Source organism: Bombyx mori, chromosome 10 (genome assembly GCF_030269925.1).
Source record: "Bombyx mori chromosome 10, ASM3026992v2".
Classification (NCBI taxonomy): Eukaryota; Metazoa; Arthropoda; class Insecta; order Lepidoptera; family Bombycidae; genus Bombyx; species Bombyx mori.
In genome coordinates this window covers 15,790,372-15,804,175 of record NC_085116.1, presented here as the reverse complement: position 1 = coordinate 15,804,175, position 13,804 = coordinate 15,790,372, and the positions used below count along the sequence as shown (strand labels likewise).

The 13,804-nt window shown below is 34.2% G+C and overlaps 3 protein-coding genes across 7 annotated transcripts; 1 reads left to right on the top strand and 2 right to left on the bottom strand.

The window, feature by feature from the left end:
- Positions 1-46: 46 nt before the first annotated feature.
- LOC101740437 (tRNA pseudouridine synthase-like 1) lies at positions 47-9,378 on the bottom strand. Of its 4 annotated transcripts, XM_062670747.1 has the most exons (7): positions 8,269-8,419; positions 7,788-7,971; positions 6,278-6,406; positions 3,973-4,182; positions 2,812-2,907; positions 2,258-2,498; positions 47-1,605 (listed from the first exon to the last, which is right to left on the bottom strand). In XM_062670747.1, exons 2-7 carry the CDS (start codon positions 7,793-7,795, stop codon positions 1,384-1,386), a joined length of 906 nt encoding a protein of 301 aa, XP_062526731.1. In that variant the 5' UTR covers positions 7,796-7,971; positions 8,269-8,419; the 3' UTR covers positions 47-1,383. The 4 variants fall into 4 exon arrangements, with proteins under 4 accessions (XP_062526731.1, XP_037869101.1, XP_037869099.1 ...); XM_038013173.2 differs by lacking the exons at positions 7,788-7,971; positions 8,269-8,419 and adding an exon at positions 9,292-9,378; XM_038013171.2 differs by having other exon boundaries at positions 7,788-8,412.
- On the bottom strand, positions 634-1,212 carry LOC101740571 (dual specificity protein phosphatase 19). The gene has a single exon (XM_004921549.2). The coding sequence runs from the start codon at positions 1,210-1,212 to the stop codon at positions 634-636; it is 579 nt and encodes a 192-aa protein (XP_004921606.1).
- On the top strand, positions 9,104-12,763 carry LOC101740707 (transmembrane emp24 domain-containing protein 5). 2 transcript variants are annotated; one of them, XM_004921550.4, is made up of 5 exons: positions 9,104-9,612; positions 10,188-10,302; positions 10,552-10,700; positions 11,159-11,277; positions 11,988-12,763. In XM_004921550.4, exons 1-5 carry the CDS (start codon positions 9,355-9,357, stop codon positions 12,094-12,096), a joined length of 750 nt encoding a protein of 249 aa, XP_004921607.1. In that variant the 5' UTR covers positions 9,104-9,354; the 3' UTR covers positions 12,097-12,763. The 2 variants fall into 2 exon arrangements, with proteins under 2 accessions (XP_004921607.1, XP_062526732.1); XM_062670748.1 differs by having other exon boundaries at positions 9,105-9,612; positions 11,159-11,328; positions 11,955-12,763.
- The last annotated feature ends 1,041 nt before the right edge of the window (positions 12,764-13,804 follow it).

Sequence of the window (13,804 nt, the reverse complement as noted above, 5' to 3'; positions counted from 1 at the left end):
TTAATCATTAAAACTAAACTTTAAAAACCTAAAAAACTAAACAACCTTTAAGAATAACAATGTTTATTTTCTGTAACTCAATTGCACTAATTTTTTGTTGATGATTATTTGATTTTTTATAAACTCATCTTAATACAATAAATACAATGGCGTTTGAACTAAACTATTATTTATTATATACAATTCTTTGACCACAAGGCAAGCTTGTGTCTTACCTTATTATTTTATTTTTGTATATGTCAAACTTTAGGTTTCAATGATAATTTTAAAAACCTAAATAATCAAGGTTATTTTTAAGTATTTGTTACTTTATTTAAAATTATATTAATCAACAAATTTTATTTTTTATTTAAACACATTTTATTTTATTATTTTATTTAAACACATATATAATGTATATATTTTGCTACACAATTAAAGTTGAACTAAATTATTCTGATTTTTTTGTTTAGTGTAACTATGAAATGTTACAAAACATTAAAAATACTCGTAACGCCAAAAATATCTCCTGGTTTAACCATAATATATTTTCTACTACTTTAAATAACGAAGGAAAAGCGTAATCATTATAAACTAATCAATTAAGCCATTCTTTGGATACACCCAATATGTTTAACACGGGTAAGTCTATGGTTAAATCAATTCACCAGGTTTCAGTTGCTCCAATTGCTTCCTAAACCCATCGTTTGGTCTTACAGCTGGTCTTTTCGTCTTCACGAGTTTGTGCGCTTCGTCGAAACTCATATTCTCATATTGCATCAGATATCCTATAGCCACAGTCGAAGTCCTAGACACACCCGCATTACAATGCACAAGAACATTCTGTTTCAAGAGCACGCAGTCACGCAGATACGGCAGGCTCTTCCCGAGTAAAGGTCTCACATCGATTTCCGGTAAATCGAGACAATCGATATATTTATAATCGATTTTCAGTGGTACTTTGACGCCTAAACTTAACACGTGCCTGATGTCGTGCTGCACTAGCACGTTCTCGGCGGTGCAATCCTGCGACCCTACGTATAGATGTTCTGTGATCAACGCGGGCGTATTGTCAGGTTTATTGTCTACGACAAAGCCGTACGCGTTGGGGCTGAGGACTATTTTCTCATTGGTTTTGCTTTCTATATACCTTTGTCCGTCGGCATTTGTTATAATCGTATCTGTTCCTTTTAGCTTCATTTTTTGCTTCTGTAACTGGTCCGCAAAACTCATGTTGATTTGAAATAAAAACGTGTTTATCAAACGATTCGATTGGTTCACTTATTTATTAAATAAATTACAGCGTGTTGTTTTACTATCCTCTCTGTTTTATTCTACTGATTAATATAACAGTTCAATCAAATGTTACTACTGTAAGGATCAGTAGGAGTTCTCGCACACATATTATGATTCAACGAGTGTTTCACTTTCAACAGTAGTATCGGGGTCGTAAAACAGGTCTTTAGGGTCGTATTCCACTTCGCAAAGATATAGACCGTCCGAAGGGCAGTTCTGTATGAAAGAATGCCACGAGTGCTTCGATGGTATCTGGAGCATAACCTTGACGTCGTCAGGCTGGAGTTTGCCGATGGCTACTGATATCAGAGTGCCTACCATACGCCGAATCTGAAATGTAAAATTTTAAAATCTTGTAATAGGATTGTGGCGGGTAGTTATGTATGGGTAGGTAGGTTATGTTAACCCTCAGACACAGCCCACTGAGTTTCTCGCCGGATCTTCTCAGAGGGTCGCATTTCCGATCTGGTGGTAGATTCTGCGAAGCACGGCTCTTGCTAGAGTTCGTGTTAGCAACGTAGTCAGGTTTGAGCCCCGTGAGCTCACTTACCGAAACTGGAATAGTCTCTTAGGCTAGCGAAAGGAAAGCCTGAGACCTGTTTAGAGATATAAATTTAACATTTTCCAACTTATATCCGACGAAGTCTTATCTACAACCTATTTGTAAGTTGATTATTTCTTGTTGCTTGATGTTGCTTTTAAAAATAATATTACGTCCAAGTGCTTAGCAACACCGAGAACCTTTAATAGATTTTTTATATTTTTTTTATTGCTTACATGTGTGGACGAGTTCACAGCAAAATAAATGCGCCACCCACCTTGAGATATAAGTTCTAAGGTCTCAGTATAGTTACAACGGCTGCCGCACCCTTCAAACCGAAACGCATTACTGCTTCACGGCAGAAATAGGCAGGGCGGTGGTACCTACCCGCGCGGACTCACAAGAGGTCCTACCACCAGTAAATTATATTTCGATCCTCACCTGATTATGTACAAAAGCGCGTCCGTGGAATTCGATATCCCAATAATCGAATGCACTCCCCCTGCTCTCCGTGTGCGCAGTCACAACGGGTTTACCCGCCCTTATTGTTACGCTCTTCAACTCTCTGCGGTTGTGTTTGTGTTGGAGTAGTTTGTCGAATTTCTTGAACGTCGAGAAGTCGTGGTAGCCTTCTAAATGTTTAGCTCCCTCTTTGAATTTTTCTATGTCGAATTCTGCTAATCTAAAGAAAAAATATTTTTGTAAAATATTGTTACTTGGCAGTGTTTAATTTACAAACGCTGTCATGTGTTATTAATATATTTGCCAAAACCCACATGTTTTTCAGAGTGTACTGATGAGGATCACAGTTTATCTAGTACCAAGGAGTTATAAGAGTCTATAAAAATGACAGTTTGAACTAGACTGTTTCCCCCAGATTCAAGGCGTGTGATGGTACTCTGGATCATTGCCTAACCAGTATAAGCTAAAACTTAAAATAATATAAGGAGATACAGGTAGCCATAGACAATTGCCGTCATGATGGTACTTTTTACCTGATGAAGTGGCACCGTTTCCATTCTTCCACAGGTATGACATTTGCTATAGAGACATTCTCTGGTATCACTACATCTTTTTTTAGTACTGCTAGTCTGAAATGTAATGTTTTATTAATTAAACCTACTGATGATGTTCACATTGGCCATGTCAGGTTACATCATCATCAGTCATCAAAATAACTTATATCTGTGAATGAAATCATGAATGTGAAATCCCGAATGATTTGATGATATATTATCTTTTATTTAAGGAACTAACTGCCTAACATCTCAATTACACCCCCACTACATTTGTAGTCTCCGAAGACCCGGGTTAGCAGGGAACCAGGGATTGTGGGCCTAACTCTACGAACCCTAGGACTCTATTGTGTTAAGCTCCAAATCAGCAGTTTCCTGCTAGCTTTGGTCTTCAGAGTTTATAAATGCAATAAATTATGGCAAATAGATATTTTGAAATGAAATTTTCCGACAAGTCGTCGTAGCCTAAAGGATAGGACGTCCGATGCATTCGTATCTAGTGATGCACCGGTGTTAGAATCCCGTAGGCGGGTACCAATTTTACTAATGAAATACGTACTTAATAAATGTTCACGATTGACTTCCACGGTGAAGGAATAACATCGTGTAAAAAAATCAAACCCGCAAAATTATAATTTGCGTAATTACTGATGGTAGGACCTCTTGTGAGTCCGGACGGGTAGGTACCATCGCCTTGCCTATTTCTGCCGTGAAGCAGTAATGCGTTTCGGTTTGAAGGGTTGGGCAGCCATTGTAACTATACTGAGAATCTCAAGGTGGGTGGCGCATTTACGTTGTAGGGCTCCAGTAACCACTTAACATCAGGTAGCTGTGAGCTCGTCCACTCATCTAACCAATAAATAAATAAAATTAATTATTCATCTGGTAATTTTTGGAAATCTTATTGTTTTTATCTGTGAATCTCTTTAATGCAAGTATTGAGGAGCAACAAAATATAATATGCAATATGCATATAACATGTAACTTGTTGTGTTGATTTTGGTTGGAACTAAAATCTTTCTTTAATTTTATTAAAAAAAATTGAAAACATTCAGATGCAAGAAACTGATTGATTGTGGTTATAATTATGCACACATATATTGTTGTTGTATATGTTAAATACTTAAATAATTTTCATACCTATATAAGTATCTCCTGGAAGTGGCATTGAACCTTGCATTAAAATTATCTGACACCCTGAGGCACTGCTTCACAATTATACCTATGTTGTTGACAAAGAAATACCTATTCATAAGGTATGAAATATTGTTTGCATCATATATCTGTGTACCATATCTTTCCAGATCAAAATGTGCACTTGATTTCAATGCATGGACTCCTCCATCTGTTCTGTAACAAGGTGATTTTAAAGAAACAACACATACAGTACATATCTTTATTTAGGTATGAGCAAGTTTAGGGTGGTGAAACTCGTAATACTCATTTACTGGAGTCTTGAAGCACTCAGGGGAAGGTCATCACCCTTCCTATTACTGCCATGAAGCAATAATGGGTTTTGATTTTTAAATGTGGGGCAGCTATTGCACTATAAAGCTGAGACTTAGAACTCATGTCAGTTGGTTGGCAGCCTTAACATTGATGTCTATGGGCTCTGGTAACCACCATGTGGGCCTTGAGATGGTTCATCCATGTAAGTAAAAACAAAAAAAAATGCATATTAATGTTTTCACTTTTTTGTCTTAATTTTGCTTTTATTTTTATTTATTTTTATTGCTTAGATGGGTGGACGAACTCACAGGCCACCTGGTGTTAAATGGTTACTGGAGCCCATAGACATCTACAACGTAAATGCGCCACCCACCTTGAGATATAGTTCTAAGGTTTCAGTATAGTTACAACGGCTACTCCACCCTTCAAACCGAAATGCATTGCTGCTTCACGGTAGAAATAAGAGGGGCGGTGGTATCTGCCTGTGCGGACTCATAAGAGGTCCTACCACCATTGCATTCCACAATACTATGCCAAAGTGTATATTATGTTTCACATATCATTATACGTCCCGTAACGCACCATAACGAAAAGTCCTTTACCTTCTTCATTAAAACTCTAATAGTCTATCCAATGAGTAGGGTACTTTTTTGAGTTTTTGTCTGTATAGTCTGTTATTGTGGTAATAAGTCCCATTTATTAGAGGTTCTTTATCATATCTTGATGCTCCAATGATACTTCAACTTATTTTGAGCTACATTGGTAACCTTGGTCTATGGCAGTTTTCATTACTTCTGATTTTATCTATGAGAAAAATTCCAAATGTAGACTTTACCTATGGACGGGTGGTTTCCTATAGTGACTTTAGTGTTGGATCAAGATATATTTCTTACATTTATACTGGGCGTTCCAGAAGGTAATGATAACTTGGTATCGGATGAAAGATCCTCTTATGATGTGCCAGTAATGAAAATCAACATTATACACAGAGTGGTATTCAAGCACCAACCATTTTATTGATAAACTAAAAATTCTTATCCAGAAATTTCCTACTTAATAACTAGTTTTTAATGTTTGTAAATTTTATTACTGTTTTTTTTTTTTTTTATTGCTTAGCTGTGTGGACGAGCTCACAGCCCACCTGATGTTAAGTGGTTACTGGAGCCCATAGACATCTACAACGTAAATGCGCCACACACCTTGAGATATAGTTCTAAGGTCTCAGTATAGTCACAACGGCTGCCCCACCCTTCAAACCGAAACGCATTACTGCTTCACGGCAGAAATAGGCGGGGCGGTGGTACCTACCCGTGTGGACTCACAAGAGGTCCTACCACCAGTAATTACGCAAATTCTAATTTTGCGGGTTTCATTTTTATTACACGATGTTTTTACTACACCGTGGAAGTCAATCGTGAACATTTGCTGAGTACGTATTTCATTAGAAAAATTGGTACCCGCCTGCGGGATTCGAACACCGGTGCAGAGCTTCAACACGAATGCACCGGACGTCTTATCCGTTAGGCCACGACGACTTCATCCGTTAGGCCACGACGACTTTGTCCTTGTAAAAGGCCAGGTGCTGTTAAAACAAACAAGTCGGAAGCATATCGACGCTTGAAAGGTAAACGTGACTAAGCGACAATAACTGCTTTATACATAAATGATAGGCAATAACCATATTCAATGCGCAAAAAAAATATATTTCTAGGTCTATTAAAATCATTTCAGTCCTACAGCTAGATTCGTTGAAATATAATTTTTTTCAGGTATTTCAACTTTAAATTAGTCTACTGTAAAGTTCACGCATTGTCACTTAGTCACATTTGGCTTTCAAGCGTCGATATGTATTTTTAGAAAAAAATAAGTGAATCTCATCGATAAAATGTATTGTAAATTTACTATCATTTAATTAAATTACGCATACTAAAAAATAATAATGAGCCAAGCAGGCAAGTTTTGTTTTAGGTTTCAGTAGTCACCGCATTTAGCTTACCGGCTAGACAAAGTAACGTTAGGATAATTCAAGGAGCGTAGTTTCAGAAGTGATAATTCCATCATACCCTGCACGCTTTCAGGGTCTGGTAGATTTCTGTTCTCCTTGAGCCAAATTTTTTCTGAAGACCTGTAATTTTTTTATACATTTATATTACGATCAGTTGTATTTATTTCTAGCCGATATGTTTAATGCAGATATTGTTTACTTTCCGCACCTAAACCCAGTACCTATGTAGGAGAAAAATGTTAAATAGCGTGCTTTCATTCTATTATGAATTTTCAACAGAATTTCCTAGTTTTACTTTACAAATTTGTATATTGTAATCAATTAAACAATAGTAGCAATAATTCTTGTCTATATCATACAAACAAGAAATCTGTTATCTGTCTGATTTAAGTTAGGTTATATGTCACTGTATAAAAAGTTGATTTTGCAAATGTCAAAGAGAATTTTTAGTAGGTAGGTAATATGCATGGAGTTAATAAGTACCTACAACTGGAGTGCTGTCTAATGCCGAGAAATCGGTCTCGAAAGAGAATACTTTTTGGTCGCGGTGTCCTTGTCTAATGTGGTGACCATATAAAATTTTTTTATAGGACAAAATTATACACATGCATCAGTTTTGAATTTACCTTAAGTAATTCTGTGTAACCCTATGTAAATACAAAACACGTGCTTGCGACGTTTTATTTATGTAAATTCAATTCTAAACATTGCTTCGTCGTCATGGTGACTTTTTTTCGACGATTTTTTTTGGAAATTGCTGCGTTGTCGAAAATCTAGCACTGAGTTTTATTACAAACATCATTACCTCAGTTCTATTACTTAAACTTCCTCAAACTCATGTTTAACGTCCGAATACTCAACCGCGACTTAAATATTATGTTGAACTTAATTACGCAATTCCTACTTTAATGTACTGGCTAAGTGGGCCGTGCAAATTAATATTTGACACACTGAGTGAGACACTGCAAAACACATGGTCTGCGCGTATCGGGTGGTCTTTTCCTACATTCACATCTTAAATTGATTTAAAATTGCTTGTATTTTTACTTCTGTGCTATTTTCATGACACGTGTATATTAAGTCTACTAGTTACATTTTAGGAAATAAAACACAATGGGTAATAAATTGAAATGAACTGAAATTCATTTATTTGTTATATGTAGACAATTAAATAACTCTTAAATGACAAGTCAATACACATAACACAATACACATAGTACTTGATCTCTATTTACAAAATATTGGTTATATTATTATTATTAAGTTCAGTTAATTTTCTGTAGTCTTTTAATATAAAATTTCCTCTATTTTAAGTGAATTCATTTTTTTCAACGAAATACATAATTTATTTTCATCAATATCTAAGTGGACCATGAGTATCATTAAAATGTCGCAATTTAAATTTCAATTCAATTAAAAATCGCCATTTTTCTTTAATAAATCTAAAATCGACTTTATATTTACAATCACTATTTCGACTTTTAAGTTTTTGTTTCAATACCTTAACATCTTGTCGTAATTTTGCTTTTCTCGGGGTATTTTTTATTTCTTGCGTTTGAGTACTTGATTCTTCTTGTTTGACCTTTATATAGGACATCTTCCAGAAATTCCAACGTCATATTTACTAGAAGATCCTCCTCGTTCGCTTAACGTCAGGCAAATGATATACATGCTTGCGTGCGACGCTATTCAATACAATAAAAAAAGTTCAAAAAATACCACGTGATGGCTCTTATAATATGAAAAATACATTGCAAAATTATAGTTTTCGCGATTGTTTTTTCAAATTTAGTATATGACATAGATTAAGTACAATTTACAAGACAAATGGTATTAAATATTATAATGAGAAAAAATATCTCACAGTTTAAAAATATATGCTCACACTAGTAAAAAATTATCAATGAATCTGACATATGGAAGGATATTCCACAAACTGGAGAGGATTCTCGCTTAAAACCACTTACATTAAAAGTGCTCACCATGATTACACGGAAACTTTCACGATTTTCGAAAAAAAACAAGCCACAAGCTGTATCAGTGCCATTTTAACTTCGCACTAAAACGTAAATAGACGCCATTTTTCTTTTAATCCATTCATATCTCTTTTTCGGTGATGCCAACAATTAATCTGGCTTCCCACCAAATTCAACATGAAACCATCAGAAATCTACGTACCTACCATTAAATTTTCCATTAAACAGAGTTCTTATTAATATAGAACAATAATTTTTTTGTTAATAAGCTTTATTAATATATGATGTTCTATTAAAAATCAATACTTCTTATATAATTTATTTTAATAAATTGTCATAATCAGAAACTAATTTCACCATAACTTTGTACGTTTATTTTGAACAAATTTAATTTTTGACGTTGATGGAAATTCTAAATTGTCGCAACATTTTCTAGTTAAGTTTAAGTCACATCGTTTAAATAATATGTATTTAGACATATTATTGTCATAAAATGTTTAAAATCCTGTAAAGTTGATTGATTTTAACCTTTTCGATAATTTTCTACAACGCCCAAGCTACTAAAAAATCCACTAACCACTAAAAGCCATTTTTGATAACTAAGACGGGGGTCCGAATTCCGAGATTTTATGGAAAATCCTCTAAGCTAGCAACACTGCTTTTTGTTTGTAAAATGTGCGAGAGGGACACCACCACTTAATAATCATTCTCTTTTCAGACCGTTTTTCCTTACATCTTTTGCTATTTAAAAATAAACTTTAAGTCATAGAGATAAAGTATATTTTTAGTTTTTATGTCAAACGAAGTAAGCACTCCAGTTAGAATAGTAACTCTATGGTAATATGTAAATAACTTAATCAGACCGAACTACCCTACCTCATATTTATCTATGGAACTATCTACTATGAACAGGCTATATTTACTATTTCAGGAGAAAGCATTTTATTGTTAATAACAGATGAACGCTTTAAAAATAAGAATAAAAATGTTAAAATAATAAATGATAAGTATTATTTAACAATTAGATACCATTTTACGAATGATTCTAATTTCTTTTTCTCGGAATGCTTCTTTTGAACCTTTCACTTTCACATGCTATCTGCCTCTCTGTCACACACGTCATATTTAAATAAAAACATGGCATTCAGGACGTGGCATTTGTCTACAGTGATAACATTATTATTTATTGTTTTATCACACGAAGGCGATGGTTTATCATCGTCAGCAGCACCATGGTACGAAAATCTACCTGCCGTTACCATGGATTACAAAGTCCACCTCGATGCTGGGAAGGAAGATTGTTACTTTCAATATGTTCAACCCGGTGCCACTTTCTACGCCAGTTATCAGGTAAATTAATATAGAAATATTTTACAGTCGTCTAGTCGTTCTGAGCATACGCGTAATACACTTAATTTATTTATTTTATTTTTAAATAATCAAACAGAAGACGGATTAAGTCAAACAGCTGTTTCCAATGTTTTGATGGAATATTTATTTATTTAGCTAGTTAATATACCAATATATTTAACTAGAAGTAAAATGTAAATTCTGTTGAAATTAGTTGTCTGATTGCAAGACTTTTTATTCAATTTCCTTTTTATTACATTTTTGAACAACCTCGCGCTCGCCTGGGGATAAGTGGTTATCGTAAGAAACGAGTAATGAGTATTACAACGTGTATGCAGCTACTCCCCTTGGCACATGAGGTCGATGTCTCAAAACTACTGTATAACAGCTGTAATGGTACAGACTTGAATACAATAATGTTTTGTGGCAGAAATAGGCAACATAATAGGTAAATTAGGTATTAGTAGTAGTAATAAAATGTAAGGCATAACTGTGTAATGCATACAGTGCGCTATGAGTAAGAATAAGAATTTATGTCAAAAAGGAAAATAAAAGTTAATTAAAAATAATTTTAGGTGTTGAAAGGAGGTGACGGCATGTGCGGGTTCGCTGTCCGTCATCCAAATGGCAAAATAGTTCATCCATATGAATGGAGACAAAGTGCAGAGTATGCTGATCAATCATCATCAGGTAAAATCTGAATTCTGATATATTTTAATTTTATTATATGTATGAGTTCAGTCCTTCCAGTCTAGACCTCTGACCTTCAACACTAAAATTAATAGAGTGGTTGTCTGAACATTTGAAACTATATATTGTAACATATTTAAGGCAGAAATAAGTAAGAAACTGTTTAGTATTTTTTCTTTTTCACATACAATGTGGTTTCTTGACTGGATAATTCGATTTCAATATCAATAGGTGAAATCTTATTTGTAGGCGGCTACTATGCTGTGTGTATTGACAACCAATTCTCAAGGTTTGCTGGAAAATTAGTTAATCTGTACTTGTCGGTGATCAGATACGATATGTGGGAGAAGTATGCGAAAGAGGTTGAGGAACTGGACATGAATATCAAAAATTTTACTGTAAGTTATTTTTTATTAATTAGTAGATTTATATTGGTGTAAGTTATCGCATAGGTGTACCATATATATCGACGCTTGAAAGGCAAACGTGACTAAGCGACAATGCGTGAACTTAACAGTAGACTAATTTAAAGTTAAAATTAATTTAAAATATACCTGAGAAATACCTGAAAAAAATTCTATTTAAACGAATATAGCTGTAGGATTGAAATGATTTTAATAGACCTAGAAATATATATTTTTTCGCATTGAATATGGTTATTGCCTATCATTTATGTACAAAGGAGTTATTGTCGCTTAGTCACGTTTGTCTTTCAAGCGTCGATATCCTTTGTAAAGATAAGTTTTTTTAATTAATTAGTTTGCATAATAAGTTTCCACCAGAGAAACCTCTTTCGAACATTATGTGTACTAAACAGTGTTTTAAGTCTCTCTCATAAAAATATAATTTCTTGCAGTCTTCCATTCAGTTTGTGGAGAGGAACATTAATGACATACTGCAGTACCAGTATCACTCGAGGGCGAGAGAATCTCGTGATTACAACCTGCTGTTAGACAACAATATTTATGTACTTAGGTATTTATTTTTTTGTTTTTATATTGTGTTTTACTCTTACGAACAATTGACGTGGCTTGTATTTTATTATGATGTAAATCATTTTGCCACAACCGGAAAACATAAACATATTATATTTTTGCATATGCATCTAATTTTTGGACTAAACAGGTGAACTAAACAGGTGCGATGATTCCATTTTCGAACTCAATTTTTATGAAAATCAGCAACAGCATGTCATCTGGGTAGCTGACATTTTTGACGCATATGTGTGCGTCAATGACAATGTAGAGAATTAGGTCTATGTAGCAACCGACTCTGGTGCCTCAGAACGATTAGTTCGTTTACGTATAGGCTGAAAAGGGCTGGTGAGGTAGTCCTCCCTTCCTCTCAACAAACAAAATTTTATAGACAGCGGCTTTGCTGCACTCTGGCATTGTTGATATCTATGAGCGATGGGGGTCACTTACCATCGGTTGGTCTTTATGTTCGTTTGCTAACATGACAATAAAAAAAGAATAAGTGAACTAAAGAAAGAACAGGTAGTGGACATGTCTGTATATTACAGAATACTTTTGTAAAAGAGTGGATACTGAGTTTTATTAATTTGCGTATTTATTGTTGTTGTTGGCTTTTAATCATTCATTACACTATTCACGAGACATCTCAGACTATAAGTAACAGGACTGTCTAAACAGTAAGGGCATATTAATAATGAGGTTTTTTTACAGGTGGTCAATAATACAAATCATAGCAGTGACGGCAACCGGCACTCTTCAGGTTTACTTTTTAAGAAAGCTGTTTGAAGTTAAAGACAACTCCTCAAAGACTCGGATATGATTTTATTTATTTTAAAGTGTTTCCTTTTCTATATTTCTTGACTGACTCTTATCATTCCAAACGACGTTGAAGTTTTAATATTTTTCAACTGGTCAATACTCTTTTTTTATTTTTATTTTTTTCTGCTGGCAACATTATCCTAAATGGTGTTACGCAAGTTACTAGAATTTTATTAAGGTTATACTCAGCTAGTTTTTAAAATGGAAATGTTCTTTATGAATATGTAGTACATACATACAGTATCAATTTTTTAAAATAATTAAGCGGCATTACTTTTTCAGTTAAAATTAAAATTTCTAAATGGGAATAAAACCTTTCTTTTATGTTAATAGCTCTCAATTGTTCTTCTTTCTTTCTATTAGACATGCAATATTGCTTAATTTTAATGTTTATCAGGAAAACATTTGTTAGGCATTCTTTTCTAATGACTGTCAATCAAATTGTTTTTTTGTTTTGTTTTTTTTGTAGTTTTATTTTTTCATTTATTTTATTTTGGATTTTTATTTATTTTTGTGATCTGATTAGATGAATAATTTTTAAAGCTTGCATTTTTTTACTTTTATTGTAAAATATATTTTTGATACGTATACAAAGCTACATTGAAATGAATTTACCTGTTGATTGTATTGTGACCAATGTAATTTATGAAATATAAATATTTTTCTGATCAGTTGTTTCGTTGTCAAAAAAGTGAGCCTTTTGTTGTTGCTCCTGGTGGTGACGAGCATATCTGGTGGTTATTGACGTGCAGTTTTACCGTCGCTTATGGACACTGGCAATGCCAGGGGCGTAGTCGGACCGCTGGCCGAGTTTTTATTTTATTGCTTTGATGGGTGGACGAGCTCACAGCCCACCCGGCGGTAAGTGGTTACTGGAACCCATTGACATCTACAACGTAAATGCGCCATCCACCTTGAGATATAAGTTCTAAGGTCTCAGTACAGTTACAACGGCTGCCCCACCCTTCAAACCGAAACGCATTACCGCTTCACCGCAGAAATTGGCAGGGTGGTGGTACCTACCCGTGCGGACTCACAAGAGGTCCTACCACCAGTAAAAATGCATGGTGTTATTAGTTATATATATTTTTTTCTGACAGATATGAGTAGAAGAATTATTATTTCAATAATATCTAATCAATAAGCAACCCACGCTTTTTTAAAAATAAAATATATTTTACACTATTTTCAATTTAAATTTGCTAAAATTTATTTTCTATTTTTTAGTTGAATTTTATATTTATATAAACGCTATATATACGCTTTAGCGTGTTATTTAGTTTTTTTAAACTATTGTTTATTTTTCATTTTTTAGTTAAATTTTCTAGAAAAGCGTATTTTTAAAACTATTAAGTACTTTAACATCAATTCCTGCCTTATCGACTATAGATAAAAATTGGCAAAAATCTTATTTTGGAAATTGAATAATGGAATAATCTTATCAAATTAGTGTATTGTCATCGGTCCTCGATAAATCTACAAAGTTTGAATGAAAACTGGCCGTTTAAAGTGGGTCAAAATCGCGTCTAAAGGAGTCAGTTACAAACATACAAGTGAAGCTAATATAAAGCGTGTAAAAATGCCTTTTTTCCCTACCTATGCTCATAGCCTTGAGAGGTTGGTGGTAGGACCTCTTATACGCTAGTGGTAGGACCTCTTATGAGTCCGCGCGGGTGGGTACCACCACCCTGCCTATTTCTGCCGTGAAG

Bases quoted from the DNA above. Each gene is read 5' to 3' on its own strand.
- LOC101740571 (XM_004921549.2), bottom strand. From the start codon at position 1,212: ATGAGTTTTGCGGACCAGTTACAGAAGCAAAAAATGAAGCTAAAAGGA.
- LOC101740707 (XM_062670748.1), top strand. From the start codon at position 9,355: ATGCTATCTGCCTCTCTGTCACACACGTCATATTTAAATAAAAACATG. The intron at 9,613-10,187 runs GTAAATTAATAT...AAATAATTTTAG, and splicing joins CTTTCTACGCCAGTTATCAG to GTGTTGAAAGGAGGTGACGG. The intron at 11,329-11,954 runs GTGGCTTGTATT...CTGTCTAAACAG, and splicing joins TACTCTTACGAACAATTGAC to TAAGGGCATATTAATAATGA.
- LOC101740437 (XM_038013170.2), bottom strand. From the start codon at position 6,544: ATGAAAGCACGCTATTTAACATTTTTCTCCTACATAGGTACTGGGTTT. The intron at 6,407-6,494 runs GTGCGGAAAGTA...AAAAAATTACAG, and splicing joins TACATAGGTACTGGGTTTAG to GTCTTCAGAAAAAATTTGGC. The intron at 2,908-3,972 runs GTATGAAAATTA...ATTACATTTCAG, and splicing joins TCCAGGAGATACTTATATAG to ACTAGCAGTACTAAAAAAAG.